General features: G+C 35.8%; 1 protein-coding gene across 1 annotated transcript in view; it reads left to right on the top strand.

Annotated features, from left to right (window-relative positions):
* The first annotated feature begins 397 nt into the window (after positions 1-397).
* Positions 398-15,603, top strand: part of LOC128992069 (growth factor receptor-bound protein 14-like) — a 200,958-nt gene continuing 185,752 nt past the window's right edge. The window contains exon 1 of the mRNA XM_054415460.1: positions 398-529. Coding sequence (XP_054271435.1) covers positions 407-529 — 123 coding nt within the window. The 5' untranslated portion in view covers positions 398-406. The remainder of the gene's footprint in view (positions 530-15,603) is intronic.

The raw sequence follows: 15,603 nt of genomic DNA on the forward strand, positions 1-15,603 counted from the left end.
TGCCTGTGTACAGGCGGCGGCCGCATCTTACGAGCGGTTGCCTAGTGTCTCGGCGTCTATGTTGACATGAAGTTGGTGACAGATAGTTCATGTTGCTGTGTTGTTGTAGGTTGCGCTGGGTCGGGCATGAGGATGAAGTGTGCCTGTGTACAGGCGGCGGCCGCATCTTACGAGCGGTTGCCTAGTGTCTCGGCGTCTATGTTGACATGTTGTTGGTGACAGTTTGCTCATGTTGCTGTGTTGTTGTAGGTTGCGCTGGGTCGGGCATGAGGATGAAGTGTGCCTGTGTACAGGCGGCGGCCGCATCTTACGAGCGGTTGCCTAGTGTCTCGGCGTCTATGTTGACATGTTGTTGGTGACAGTTAGCTCATGTTGCTGTGTTGTTGTAGGTTGCGCTGGGTCGGGCATGAGGATGAAGTGTGCCTGTGTGCAGGCGGCGGCCGCATCTTACGAGCGGTTGCCTAGTGTCTCGGCGTCTATTGGAGATTTGGCTCACAGTCCCGAGGAGAAGGAAAACAACGACAAAGAGGTCAGTATACATCACCATCAGGTTTTTACCCTTGCTATAGCAAACCTGCAGATTAAGTCAATTTTTTTTGTCTGATCGGATTCTTCCAAAAATAAGTTACTTTAATATGCCAGATTTATCCTCTATACTGTAGGTATATAATTAATGAATACCTCGGTGTGCTGCTACAGACTACGAAAAAGTTATATTTGTATAAAATACCTATAATGTAAAATAAATTAGTTTTTTCTGAATTGGATTAAAATCTCTATGAGAATAATATCAGGCATTTTAAATGTAATTATTTTTGAAATTTTCTCTGTGACATTTAATTGTTCAACAACGCTTCAATAAGTACCCTAAATTCAAGCTATACACCTTGGTTTTGATGAAATAGGTCTGGCCGTGTCTGTAAAGTAGTTAGTAGCTCTTCCCAACAGGGGTAATCCGCTAAAAGGGATGAAAATATATGCGGTATTGGGCTAAAATCATAGTGAATCAAAAAGTGTTTTGAGGTGTAGCTTTAACGGCTGAAATGCCTTATCATCTATTTGTAAAACAATTAGCGCAGTGAATTCAAATTGTGAGTGGTGATAATTGATTACATTTCGCGTCGTAGCTTTTGTATAGGTCCGCGGCTCTGTGACGGTTAAAGACTGCAATACGCACGCAGAAGATAATAAACGACTTAACCTTGGACGCTGAGGCTTTGTTTCATTCTCAGAACTGTTTTTGTCATGGGTATCAAACTGCGCAGGTTATCAGTCGTGGTTCTGTTGCTTTATTACAGTCAGATTAACATACGAATGATTGTTTACTCAGCGATTATACAAGTTTTGGGGGTGCTTTTGGGGAACCGAAGTTTTGCCAACGGGTGTCAGGTAGATGGGGGGGGGGGATGCTTCCGGCCACCTCTTGGTGCGGAGATTTGCCAACGGTGGGGGTGGGAGAAAGAGAGCGATTGTCAGGGTTGTCTACGCTTGGGGTTGACGACCAGGGTGGGGTGATGCAGGGAACATAGGAATGCAGTTGCGCTTCAGAGCTTGTCGCAGTGGGAGGAAATGTATGAGGTTATGTTAGGTTAGGTTGGGTTAGGTTAGGTTAGGTTGGGTTAGGTTTTGTTAGGTTACGTTAGGTTATGTATTAGATTAGGTATTAGGCAGGTTAACCAGCATCCTGTCTGGTTTGTACACCCCTAGCGGAAGCCACCCTCACGGTCACTTGTAATCTCTCTCTCGCTCGCCCCCAACCGATGGCAAAACTCCGCAGTATGAGGAATTCGCGGATGGGGACCCTATATACCTGATACCCGTTGGCAAAACTCCTACACTCGTGCTTTTGAAATGAGATTATTGCGATATAACGTTTTTATCGATTCATAATGTCAGGTCGTCAGTTCCTTTCCTACTTCTGGAAATAGTTCTTTAAAAAAAAAATCTAAATACAAAAGTCAATTTGTATCATAATTACTATATTTTTCTATTGACAATCCGTTTGGGCTTGTGGTGGTCAGAAATCTGAAAAACCCAAATTTCCAACACGTCCAACTCCACGTGGTGTAATAAAAAACACCGTTCGAATTCAATGTTCCAAAGTCTACAATACATAATCATTAACCTAACCTATCTTAGCCTGACGTAACCTGTCATATGAATAAAGTAGGCCTACTGTAGTTATGAACAAATAAAAGTGTAACATTACTTTTGGGAAACACAGTATAGAATATTTTATACTAAACACTTCATATAACATCTCAGAGCACAAGGTAGCGTGTTGGACTGGACCCTTTACAGTCGAACATTTAACACATATTTACAGTTAATGTTAATTTAATACGGCTTCGGAACACTATAGATAAACACAATCTGCCCTAGTACCCATTATTTTTTGTATTACCAATTACAATGCCACCTAGGTGCGTATCCCAAATGGGAGGGTCATGAGTGTAGAATGCCCTGAGTTGCATTGTATTGTAGGCAGACGACTTTTTCACTAGCTAGGACCATTTTATTAAAAACCCAATGATCAATTCCAGCTCTGTGGCGTTTCGAACTAAGCACTTAAATTGTACGAACAAGATGCACGTTTGTGTTCGGAAAGGATTGAACCGGTAAAATTGTGATTACTAGGCGAACACCTCGTTGACTCGGCTACCTAGGGTAATTCAGATACGTAATTTTCTACCCAGCTTTACTAAATGCCATTTTAGTGTACGTATAAACGCTAGACACTGATATATCATCGTAGTAGAATCATTCGCAAGAAATAATTGTTTGGTCCAACCTAATGATGCATGGCTTGGTACAATCAGCACATAGCACTTCCTTGAGTGTAACATACAACATACAAGACTTGTCCTTGAATGAAGTCAAGAGTAGATGTCACGTTACTCACATCCGGGACATTATGTATGACTGACTCGGTGTTGAGGTGTATTTATGGCGTTGCGGAATTGAAGACTTCGTTTAAAGTTTTGAAACTTTTTAACTGTTTGATCGTTTCTTTTAATTGATTGCTTAGGAGTAAAATATCCATTACCAAAACTTATCAGACGCTCAGCATTCTGCATGAAGTGATCACTCACTACCAAACTACCTAAATGTTCCGTGTAATAACGACCGACGTATTGAAAATCATTTCCGGCTAGATGATAAATGTATCAATTTTGAAGAGAATTTTACACACACAGAATAGAGCCACTATATCTTGAACACGAAGCTAGAATGCTTTGCTTGATTATTAAATCCCTTGTGCTTGGAAAATGAAAATAAAACATAAATATGAGCGCTGATATCACGTCTACGATAGTTTATCACCATTTGTTAATTGTAATCTGTATGTTATCAACAGACAACAAGACGTGGCTTATAAGAATAATTACCAGAAATCTTCTTATTTTATAGGATACGCAAAGTGTTACACAAATTCAGTTTTATCTCTCAGTTTGTGAAATCCCACTTTCCCCTGTAGCGCGCATTCCTTCGTTAAATCTGCTTCTATTTCTAGAACGATCCAGTTATTTTGCTCAGTGTATCAAACTGCCATAGGTTTTCAGGAATATCGTGTATCCCTTAGGAATACCTCACAGTTCATGTATCCCACTTATCCCTGTTTATCCCTGGCTATCCCGCAGCAGGTACTGCGCAGTATCCACACAAGTGTGTCATGCGACTGCGCACGTCACGGTGAGGTCGTTGACCCGGGGAATACCTCCAGCTATACACCTGTGTTATCACTAATCAGCTGATATCGGACCTCACACAAATATAAATAACACATTTCACAATGCTGTATATACGTTCAAGCTTGGTGACAGTATAACCATTGACTAAACCATCTTCTGCAAGTTTCTCGTAATTTGACATCATCGGTAAAATTAATTCTACTTACAACATCTTCAGGCCACTGTATTTAATTTTTCTATTCATGGAAATATTCAGATAAATTAACCGTTTTTGTACCATATAGAGAGCCTGAGTATAATTAAATATTAGTAATTGTACACCAGAAATCTGAATAAATGTAGGATTTTTGCTGTATAAACTCGGTATTTGCTTGAATTAGTCAAGATATGCATTATAGTTAGTGGTGTGCATAGGTTTTTGGGAGATAAGTTTGAATTAATAGAACTATATAAATATGTCCCATCCTTGCTGTATTAATACTCTTATACCTTTATGACTCGAGATTAAATTTCACGGAATTAAATTGTGCACAAGTTCTAATAAACATAACCCCCTTGTGTAATGATGATTTCGTCCATATTATGTACACGCCCCACCAGTCGAAAATGTTGAAGTAGTTTGACATTACGTGCATGTTACCAGTTTTTTCATAAAACTCTCCGTCCAAATTCTGTTTGTCCTAATTAATTAAGTTTAAATCAATGTTCAATCATATTTTCTTGAAAATAATACATTTAACATCAGATAATATATAAGAGTTATTGGGCAGTGCCTCTCTCCACCTCGCAGCAATAACAATAACAATCCCCCCTGTAGCGTTGCGGCACGGCAAGACACAAGTTCATTGAACACTTACGCCGGTTGTAAACAAAGATGGCGGCTTGGCGGGAGTTCCTGTGATAAGGCGGGAGTTCGTCGACCCCAAGTTGTAATTACCGTGTGTGAACTCTAGGAGTAGCCGTTCTCTTCCATTCACACAACCGGGGAAGATGGATGATCCTGATGGTGGGAGTGATTCAGCCATCCTGGTGGTGTTGAGGAGGTCGATCGAGTTTTTTTGTGGAAGATATTAGTACAGAATTGAAATTCGTGTTTAATATGTATGTTGTGTCTTTAACGTATAAGAAAAATACTATTCTTATGATAGACCGTTCAGATGCGTAGCTAACAGAGTGGCGGGATTTTCGTTCGAAAGTTACTGATTCGATTCTCCAACATCCGAACATTTTACTTATTATCTTTAGTGTTTGTTGTTTAATTGTTTTTAAACGTCACATTATGTGGGGGAAATTAGTTCGGTACTTCGATAGTTCGGCTATCTTTGTCTTTAAACAACAAAATCCTGACAGTATACTGTTTAATTGCATTGTTCCAATTAATTACTAAATTTTTGAGTTAACGTTTTGTCTAAAGCTGTAGTATTAGCAACGTATTAGTACTCAACGTTTTTGAAATGTTTTATGATTATAAAATGTGATTATCTAATGTGGGTAAAATGATTGTACAATGTTATATGATAAGTTAGACTGTAAATTAAGTTGAATGATACATGTCGAAACTGAAGGTCAAAATGTTCAAATCACAATGACATACGACAATTTCTACCTTGTACCTTGAACTTACAGAAATTCAACTCCCATCTTCTATGCATCTTCTCTCCTTGTCCCTCCAAGTAAATGCGCTCCTTGCATTGGTATTTTGACCAAAGGAGGCTGCCTTATCATCAGTTTGATCACAGGGAAGGTCCAGTGTAATTACACAGGGTGGAAGCTTTCTGGAAAACGGGGGATGAATGCAAAAAAGGGGTTGGGGAGACATTTTCGGTTTAGGCTGTTGCATCAAAGAATAAACACATCTCGGCACGTTTTGCTTCTTTTGGGGCCGGAGTTTTAATTAGCCTCTCTAACAAGGAAACTTCACAAGGGGTGGGTTAATTTTTAACACCTTACCTCCTTCATACTGCGGTGGTGAAACGTGTGTTCCATCTTGTAAAAGTGTTATGCAGTGTGAACCTTCATGTAGTGTGTGTTGGCGGATTGTTCACACAGTTTGGTAGTTTGTTTTTCTGTAGTGGTTTACATGAGCTATATATTCGAGGGTTATAAATTGTTGTTGGGAATACATCTCCGACTTTCATTTTTCATAAGGTAATGTAATCGTTATTTAAAATACTTGAAGGTGATTTCTACGAAACATTTCACAGTAGGGACGAATTTTTACAAACGATGTGTCAAAATTAAGTATTTTTTTTAGACGCCTTCTATCACAAAGTCTTGTAATAAAATTCCTCGGGTTTTGTCCCATAGGCTATCAAAATCACAATGTATTTCTTACGAAAAAAATATTTAGTTTAGGCTACTTAAACAGACGAATAATTTATATGTATTACAGCTGTTCATAGTAAACACATGATACCCTCAAAAGGGTTCGTTTTCAGATTGAGTTCGATTTCAGTTTCGATAACTGGAGTGGAGTTATTGATTACATTTTCTTTGAGTTGACTCTTTTAAGTCATCGGAAATTATGACTGTTGTTCGTTTTTGAATAACGCCTGTTATACTTAGTGATTGCTCGAATGCGAGCAACAGGTGCACTGTGCACTAGTCTTTATAATATTTGCTCTTCAATATTGATAGTGCATTTTCTTGGTTTATTGCTATACAATTATTTCGACAAGTTTTCCTGTGTTAAAATAATAAAGCGAATATAATACAATGGAGTAATAACCGCATATGTCTTTAAATCATATCTGAATTGAGTTTTTCCCTATAACGTAACAGTTCATTTTTACTGTAAAGAACAGATGCTTTTTTTGAAGAAACATTACACCTATGAGAAATCTGCTGAAACATTTCGAGGAAATAATATTTAAGAGATTAGAATCAGGAGGTTTGTTTAATCTAAGTGCAGTGGTATGATTATGTTTATTTCACCACAAAATAGATAGCGAGACACTATGCTGTAGGGAAAAGAAATGATATAAAAGAATTAGATTCAAACAAATAGAATGGTCAAGAATATACATCGTAACCTTTATCGTAGTTACAAATCATGATAACAGTCACCACAAAACCCCAGGTGTTCCAACCTATTCTGCTCACGTTTAATTCACATTTCCACCAGCTTTTCCCGTGAGTAACACAGCCACGCATACGAAGCGTAAGCTGTGATGCTATTGTAAAGCATTTTATACATTTATGATAAAATAAATCCACAGTAATAATTAAAACCTAGGTTCACGTAATTTGGTGACACCATTTTGTTGACCAGACTAAATACTAATATGGAAATTTCTTTGTCAAGATTTGGTAGTATTAGTTTATTATCCTTGGGTGAAAAACGTGCACAATTAATTACGAACAAGTCTATAACTATGATTTGATGTGTTAATTCAGTTATTTATACAATGATAACTTTGACCTTTGGAAAATCCCATGTTATTTGTATTGAGAAAAGGAAAACTGTTTTAGTAGATTGTTTATGGATGGATTTTGATCAAATTTGTAAAGTTTATTTATTTTAGCCCATACTCTTAACATTTTATAAAAAATAACACTTTCCCCTTACGCTTGGAAACTATCTAATAATGCTTTCATCAAAACTAGGCTATTTTTTAAGGATATATCATTACAATTGACACTTAGTAAATCGAATGCAAACCTTATCTAGATCTCAAGAGTTTTTGACGTATTTTATCATTTTTTTCGAAATTTGTTTTGCAAGTAGATTACTTAACAGGTTAAACATATTTGTAAGCGAAAATGTTTTGAAAAAAAAAAAACAATCATTTTGGCGTTATGTGTCCAAAAAAACTAATGTAAGGTAATTAACTCTCTGAATATCATGAAACGGTCAATGTAAGCATTTTTTACTCCTTTAGAAGAAAATACCCCCGCCGTAGCAAACCTGCAGACTAAGCGAATTTCCATTTGCCTGATTGGATTTACACTAAAATGTCTACTTAAAAATATAAAATGTATTTCCTATTTAAATAGAATTTGTTTAACAAGTGCTTAGGTTTGCTGCATCAGGGAGGGCAAAACTGTTTTTTTTTATGTTAATAGTTAGTAAGAAATAAAAACATTTTCCAAATTTGATCAAAATAAGTTCATAAACAATCAAACTACAACAGTTTACTTGTTCTCCATAAGAATAACATGGGAATTTTAAATTTACATTTTTTGGAATTTTCTCCGTAACCATTAGGCGCATAATAACACGTCAATATACTAAATTATTTTTTTTAAGCTCTACAAAATGGTCTGGAAAGAAATTGCTAAATTTGATGTTTTTGGGGTCAAAATGGGAAAAACCTCATTTTACCATTATAAAACTCCCGGAAAACCTCCGTTCCCATAGTACGATCATGCTGGTTCGCGAACTGGTTCAAGTTTACCCCGCCTTACACCTTCAAACCAAATTTTATCAAAATCGGACAAAAATTACTCAAGTTATCGTGCGGATGGACAAACACACACACATATATATATATATATATATATATATATATTTGAACGAATGGTGTTTTTGGCCTCTGGGGACATCAAAATGAAAAAGTAAATCGGTCCCGGGCCTAGGTCTTACCATGAGACCTACGGTAATAGCTACTTCCCTATAGGGAAATTCGCTAAAAGGCCTAAAATAACGTGTCTTTGTAAAACCAAAACTTCGATGGTAAAGGCTGGTAGACAGAACTCGCAAGAATTCCGATTAAAATTAAATTTTCCTGTGAAGCGAAACGCAGGAAAGTCGCAGACCAGCTGACGTTATTTAACACTTCGTTCAAGGTTTTACTTATTTAACAGCTGTCGTTTAAAAAACCAAGAAAACTTTAGATGAAAAAAGTTATAATTGAATGGCCGTGTCGATTACGTTTAAGTCTTTTGTTGAATTGACGCTTTGCGCGATAAGGGACGGGGAAATCTCAAGATTATGTAAAATACTTCAATTCATGATTTTCATTTGATGTATTACTTGTGAAAAGCAGGATATAATTAATAGTCACTGGGGTTTATTTAAATACTAGCGGAGTACCCGTCCTTCGTACGGGGTTGGAGTATAAGTATAAAATGCTTATGGCAGTTATACTCGTACTTTGCGTTTGCAATGGGAGACGACACGGTTTAAAAAACATTTGGTTCTTTTAATTTACGGTATGCTATATTATAGCACATCAACCTTATCCATAATGTTCTACCATCGCACCTAAACAAAAATAAAGTAAAGTTCGAACAGTTTTTTGTTGCTATTTGGTTCAAATTAGCTGTCATAAATGTTAAAAGAATTAATAGTGCTGCACTCTGTTGGTAAACCTTAAAACCTTTCAATGAATTCATAGAACCAACTTGTGTAGTTGAAACTGCTGAAAAAATTCTTTAATTCCTTTAAAATGTGAATACTTATAACGTTAACATGGGAAATTCTATAGCCACTGGGGTAGAGCCCGAAAGGTTAACTTGTCTATATGTTAATCGGGAATGTGAGCTATCATCATACCAAATTTCAACCCAACCCCACCAGTTAATGCGTGATTGAACTTCAAACAAACAAACACACAAACTTTCACATTTATAATATAAAAATGGTTTATATTACCTGTCCGTCAGTGATCCTATTGTTGTCGTCTTATGCGACCGGTTTCAGGATTAAAATCCCATCATCAGGCTGATAAAAATGTAATGTCACTCAAGTTGTTGAGGTCGTCGGTAAACATAAAAACACACACATACAACACGAAACACGAAAATACGAAATAACATTGCTAGCTACTGGCCAGTACAGGACACTACGACGCGGCACGGTCCCACGCCCGTTTATAATATTATTATACTGTAGTATGATATTTTGGGGTGTGACGAAACCATCGAAGTATATAACACAACAAGTATATAACAAGTTGTGTTATATACTTCGATGGATGAAACTAAAAAGACTTGGTGCTCTTTCGCCGCTCTGTAGAAATATAAAATTATATGCAATTAGTAATCGGAGAATATTATTTTTGTCCAGTGAAATAACCCAAAAATTTTTATTTACCACTTTAGCTTAATCTTCCCAGAAATAAAATTGGTAGTTATAAGTTTCCTTGCAGATTTTTCACGTATCCTAACTCATATAATGAACACAGGTTATTTGAATTCGATTTAAACATTAAGGGCGACTGTGTGTTATTATTTTCATTAGCATATCTGTATCAAACATGGAACTCACAATTTAAAAGACGTTAAAGAAGTTAATCAACAGATACTCACGGAAAATGTATATTACTTAGTCTAATTTTGTTTTGTTTAGGGAGAGTTAATCTTTTCTTTAATTCCGATGGCAAACTTCTTGTACATTTATTAGTCGTAATTAAAGTACACCCACTCATTTACTGTAGCATCAAAACAAAATAATAAATATATTCAAGAAATCTTTTTATCTTTGTTTCAGTTTAGACAAAGTTATTAAAACTAGGCCTAATTTTGCTAGCGTAACAAACGCTCTCCCAATATGTATGCCATAATTAAATTTGGAGACACTGTTGCAAAAGTGCGCAATAGATATTGTTGTAAGTGAGCTGTGTCAAAACAGCTGTCACTTGGTGCATTGTTGGTTCAATGTCATTGCCAACATAACAGAGCTGAAACTGGAACAGCTGTTATGACGTCACCGTGTCACGTGGGCTTGTACTGCGAGTTGCTCGTCACGTGTTTTCGGGCGAGAAACGAAGTAAATAGTATTGATGCTTACGTATTGTAAAATTTAGGGTGAAATATAAATGTTTAATCTTTGTTGCAATGAGGCTGAAATCAACATTTCGTACCACCAGCATTTACATCCAGTATATATTCGCTTTATCCTATGGATAGATTATACCACAGTCAAGGGAAACAGAAGGACATCTATTGTTAGCTTTTATTTTCTTAGTCAATGATTATACGTAGTTTAACTTTTTGTAATGGAGAAAATTATCGGTATAGCAACAAAGAAACTAATTTCTCAGTCATTCTTTGTCCAAACTAACCTTAATTATATCGTTCAAATCTGCATACAATTTAATCCTTACAATTTTTTACCAAATCCATGGTTCTCGTGGAATTTGGCATACAATATTTTTAAAAGCTGAACAACGATACATTTTTGAAACTGTTTGAGTTTTAATTTACATTTTGCACAAAGATCATGTCAATTTTAGATGGACATTGCAGAATCTCAACGATGTAGCTCAAACAGTTTAGGATGTATCAACGAAACGAGATAGGGAATATAATTGTATAAACGTTTTTGCTCATTTTCACTCAAGGAATCACTACGTAAATTATGTCCGCATATTTTTGAACACCATGTATGTTCTCAGGGTTACATGGTTATTTATATTTTGTAAAGAACATTGTAAGAAAAAATATATTTTAAAATCCTCAACTAAAAAATCAGTTATCATTGATGGTGTTGAATTTTTCGTGCAGTTTTTATATAGGGAATAGGTTTTTATGGGTTTTCCCATAAATGTCACACGATGGTTTCCAATTGCCAGTAATCAAGTATTTTATTGTATTGTTAGTTGTTCTGTGTCGTGTTTTAGTGTAAATTGTTGATCACCATCTACATTTTCATCAATACATTTATTTCCTTTCTCAGGCAAGGGTGCTTTAAACATTTATTGTTTCAACTTTTATATTTTGTTTCCTGTTAATACGTCGTTTATATAATTGTGTCTTGTGATGGTTTCCTTCCTACCTACGAGTATAGAATTTTTAATTTTTATCCCAAAACATCACGTGAAACTTTGCGAATACATTACAAAAATTTAGTAACCTTGAAAATCGTGTCAAAAACTGTAGTGCCCTACCTCACAAAAATATTTACTAAAAACAGATTTTTACACTTACTCCACAAACTCTCCACAATCACTCCCCAAAATAAAATCGACTTATCTGTAGCAAGGCATGTTTTAAGCCCGAAAATACCTTCAAAAGAGACACAAGACGTGAAATATGACAGTCGCGACTCTCTAATTAATGGACGGAGACAACGGTATCATTAGGCCTGTTATCACGGCCAGTTTTCCAAAAGTGCCCCGCCGAGCTCGGGTTTCCCAGTAATTAGTTTTTGTCTTGCGATATAATTACTCAACAGCGTCTTGCAAACGTCGCTTCGAACAAAGGCGGGGGTGTTCCTACAGTGATGTTTTTGTTTGTAGTTGGAGTCGGGTTTTAGTTTAATTGATTTCTCGTTTGACATTTAGTTTGACCTTGTGTATTATACAGGGTGAGTTTTAAATGAGTTCCCCCCTACTTTTTTCTACATTTCTTAAGATATCATCTCCGGACCACGTCAGATCATTGTAGGGTAGTAAGTACTTCATTTTGACTGGGTATACATTTTTGGCCGCCATCTTAGATCCGCCATATTGGTTACAACGTTTTTTTTTTCAAATGTAAAGGTAGGGTTGTGATACATTATTTCAAACTAGAATTTTTTTTTAAATATCTCGATCCGTTCTCAAGTTATAAGGACTCTTTACACCTTTATTTTTAGCCCATTTTAACATTGTGCATTTACAAACTAAGGCCATAATCTCAAAATAGTGCTAGATAAAGATAAGTATACACCACCATTCATTGTTGACCTATTTTCCCTTGGTTATGACGGATGTAATTTTTTCGGCCGCCATCTTGGATCCGCCATTTTGAAATGTGCCAAATTAATTTAAATATGAAGGTGGTGTTGTGACCCATCATTTTGAGCTATTTTTTATGCTGAACTCAATTCCGCAATCCGTTTTTCATTTGCATCTTTGGTTTTTGAAATATTGAAATTTTAAATAAGAGAATGTTAATATTCCATCAAGAAAGCTTGATAACTAAAAACGGATTGCGGCATTGAGTTCAGTATGAAAAAGTAGTTCAAAATGATGGGTCACAACACCACCTTCATATTTAAATTAATTTATCACATTTCAAAATGGCGGATCCAAGATGGCGGCCGAAAAAACTCTGTGGTCCGGAGTTGATATCTTGATAAATGTAGAAAAAAGTAAAGGGGGAACTCATTTAAAACTCACCCTGTATGTGTGAGTAATTACAAAAATTAAAACACCCCCGCCGCAGCAAATGTGCAGACAAAGCAAATTTCCAGTGGTTGGATTTTTTATTACATTTTTCCCTGAAATTTTAAGTTTTATTAAGTTGTCTATTTAAATAGCATTAATTTTGACGAGTGCTTAGATTTGCTGCAAGGGAGGTAATAAAGTGTGATTTTAGCGAATTAAGGTATTAAGGTAGGTGTCATCAGATTGAATATTTTTAATCTCCTTTGGTAGAATAGTCTTAATGGCTTCTGCAACCATTATACCTGTCTTATTCTTTAGCGGATCAGCATAAGCTTTATCGAATTTCCCATATAGGGAATAAGCTATTGATATTACCTTAGCATGGTAAGACTTAAACCCGGGACCAATTTACTTCTTCGTTTTGATGTAGGCCTGCCCAGAGGTCAAAAACACTATCTATTTAAATTCATATATGCAAAATCCATTCAAACGTGCAGACTAAGCAAATTTCCAGTGGTTGGATTTTTTATTACATTTTTCCCTGACATTTTAAGTTTTATTAAGTTGTCCATTTAAATAGCATTAATTTTGACGAGTACTTAGATTTGCTGCTGCAGGGGGGTAATAAAGTGTGATTTTAGCGAATTAAGGTATTAATACTGCAGGTGTCATCAGATTGAATGTTTTTAATCTCCTTTGGTGGAATAGTCTTAATGGCTTTGGTAACCATTATCCCTGTCTTATTCTTTATAGGGTATAAGCTATTAAAATTACCTTAGGTCTCATGGTAAGACTTAAGCCCGGGACCAATTTACTTCTTCGTTTTGATGTAGGCCTGCCCAGAGGTCAAAAACACTATCTATTTAAATATATATATGCAAAATACATTACATTTTAAATTAATTAATTGCCCACGCATTTAAGTTTTTATCTATTCAACATACAGGTTTACACTGAACTGACTTGTGTATGAATGACTGCGAGTCTTGTGGAGATGGACCGCTACTACTTCATTCATATTCTCCATTGTTGGTAACATTGCCCCCCCCCCCCTTCTCCCTCATCAGCTGTTTGAGAGCATAAACACTAGAGGAACAAAAGCTCTTTGTTTTATCTTAATCACGCCGTTATTAAATTCTCTTTCTCCGACCAATTGGTTTAATTTGAACAATGTGAACTTGTGATTCCATTACGTTGAAGTATGAGTGTATTGTTGGTTTGATATAATGAGGCAATTTGAATTGAATAATTGGGAAAGGTTTTTTTCAGAACCTTAATTGATTCAATTCTTTGTGGTCTTTTAATTATTTTGCCACTACTTTGGGATGTTGAAATTTGGTTTCGTACTTCTCAATAAGTATATGAGAGAAGTTATTAAGCATTTGCATAAACCCTTTACACAGGCTGGTATAATTTTTGTTTGAAAATAAATTAGGCTACTCACTTCGGTCTCTTTGTGCTAAAAACATTCCATAATTGAAACCTTTTCGACTTTAGTAAAGTCGTATTCTCGATAAGCGTTATTCTAGAAAATTCGGTTTTGTCCATCCTGATTAATCTGTTTTATACTGTTACCATAACTAGCCGAATGTAACTTATTCAAACTGAGATATATGCAACAATTATCAATAATTTTGAGATGGGGCGTATAGGTGTGTATTTTAACCCAAATGAGTGGATAATGAGTGTAGAATGGAGTGAGGTGGTGTGTAGCTTTGCTTTTAAGATCAGCTGTTTCATTAGCCAGGATCATTTTATTTCAAGCCCAATGACCAGGAACAGCTGGGTCCCAGTTTGGAACCATCAACAAGCTACTGACTTCTCAGGTTTGAACTGGAGACCTGACTATCGAACACTCTAACTATTCCGATACCCAGCCATTGTTCCTTTTACTTCAGATCCCGCAAAAGCTATTTTTTCATCGTTACTAGACTCATTTTGTCTTAGCGGATGATGATTATCCTCATAATTACTACGTTAGTGTAATTTACACCTCATGATAAATTAATTGGTGAACACATCAAATAGATTAGGCTTGTATTAATCATGCTAGTTAATTCATAATCATAATTAAGTTGTATGAATATGTAACAATGGACAATGCCTACGTAACCATGCTGCAATCACTCATACATTGTGTTGGTGATTAAATTACGAATGCAGTTAAGCAATAAACGGTACAGTATCAGCAAACTGTAATTCTTTCTACTATACCTTGTCAACCATCCTAATTACACGCGATGGGAAAACTACAATATGTCTTGGAAAACTCAAAAGCACTGCAATAGCTTTATAACCTTAGTTTTACTGCATTTGAGTGGTTGAACTATTTTGTTTGAGGTAAAAGGACCGTAACATACTAAATAATTGTTACTACATTCACACCTATTCATAAAACGGATAAAAATTGATCACATGTATCAGCAGGATTTGCAACAAAACCAAGATTTATTTTAGCGAATTTCCCTATAGGGAAGTAGCTATTACCGTAGGTCTCATGGTAAGACTTAGGCCCGGGACCGATTTACTTTTTCATTTTAATGTCCCCAGAGGCCAAAAATACCATTCGTTCAAATTTTTATATATGTATATATACAGGGTGTCACAAAAAAGTGTGATGGGCTATACAGGACCTAATTCTACATGCAAAAATAAGTCAAAAATGAAGAATAAAATTTTTTGGATTTCGGCTTAGCTTAGCCATAATCCGCCATTTTGTTTTTTGGGGAAAATATTCATTATTTCAAAATCCCTTTGAGATATTTTTACGAAACTTGGCAAAATTGTTTACACTATAGTAAGTAACATTTATACAAAAAATTATTATTTTAACTTTCCAAATTTCAAAATGGCGGCCGTTTGAATGTTTTAATGCC

The sequence above is a fragment of the Macrosteles quadrilineatus genome, unplaced genomic scaffold (genome assembly GCF_028750875.1).
Source record: "Macrosteles quadrilineatus isolate MER2022 unplaced genomic scaffold, UCM_ALF_1.0 Scaffold_4__1_contigs__length_99947679, whole genome shotgun sequence".
Classification (NCBI taxonomy): Eukaryota; Metazoa; Arthropoda; class Insecta; order Hemiptera; family Cicadellidae; genus Macrosteles; species Macrosteles quadrilineatus.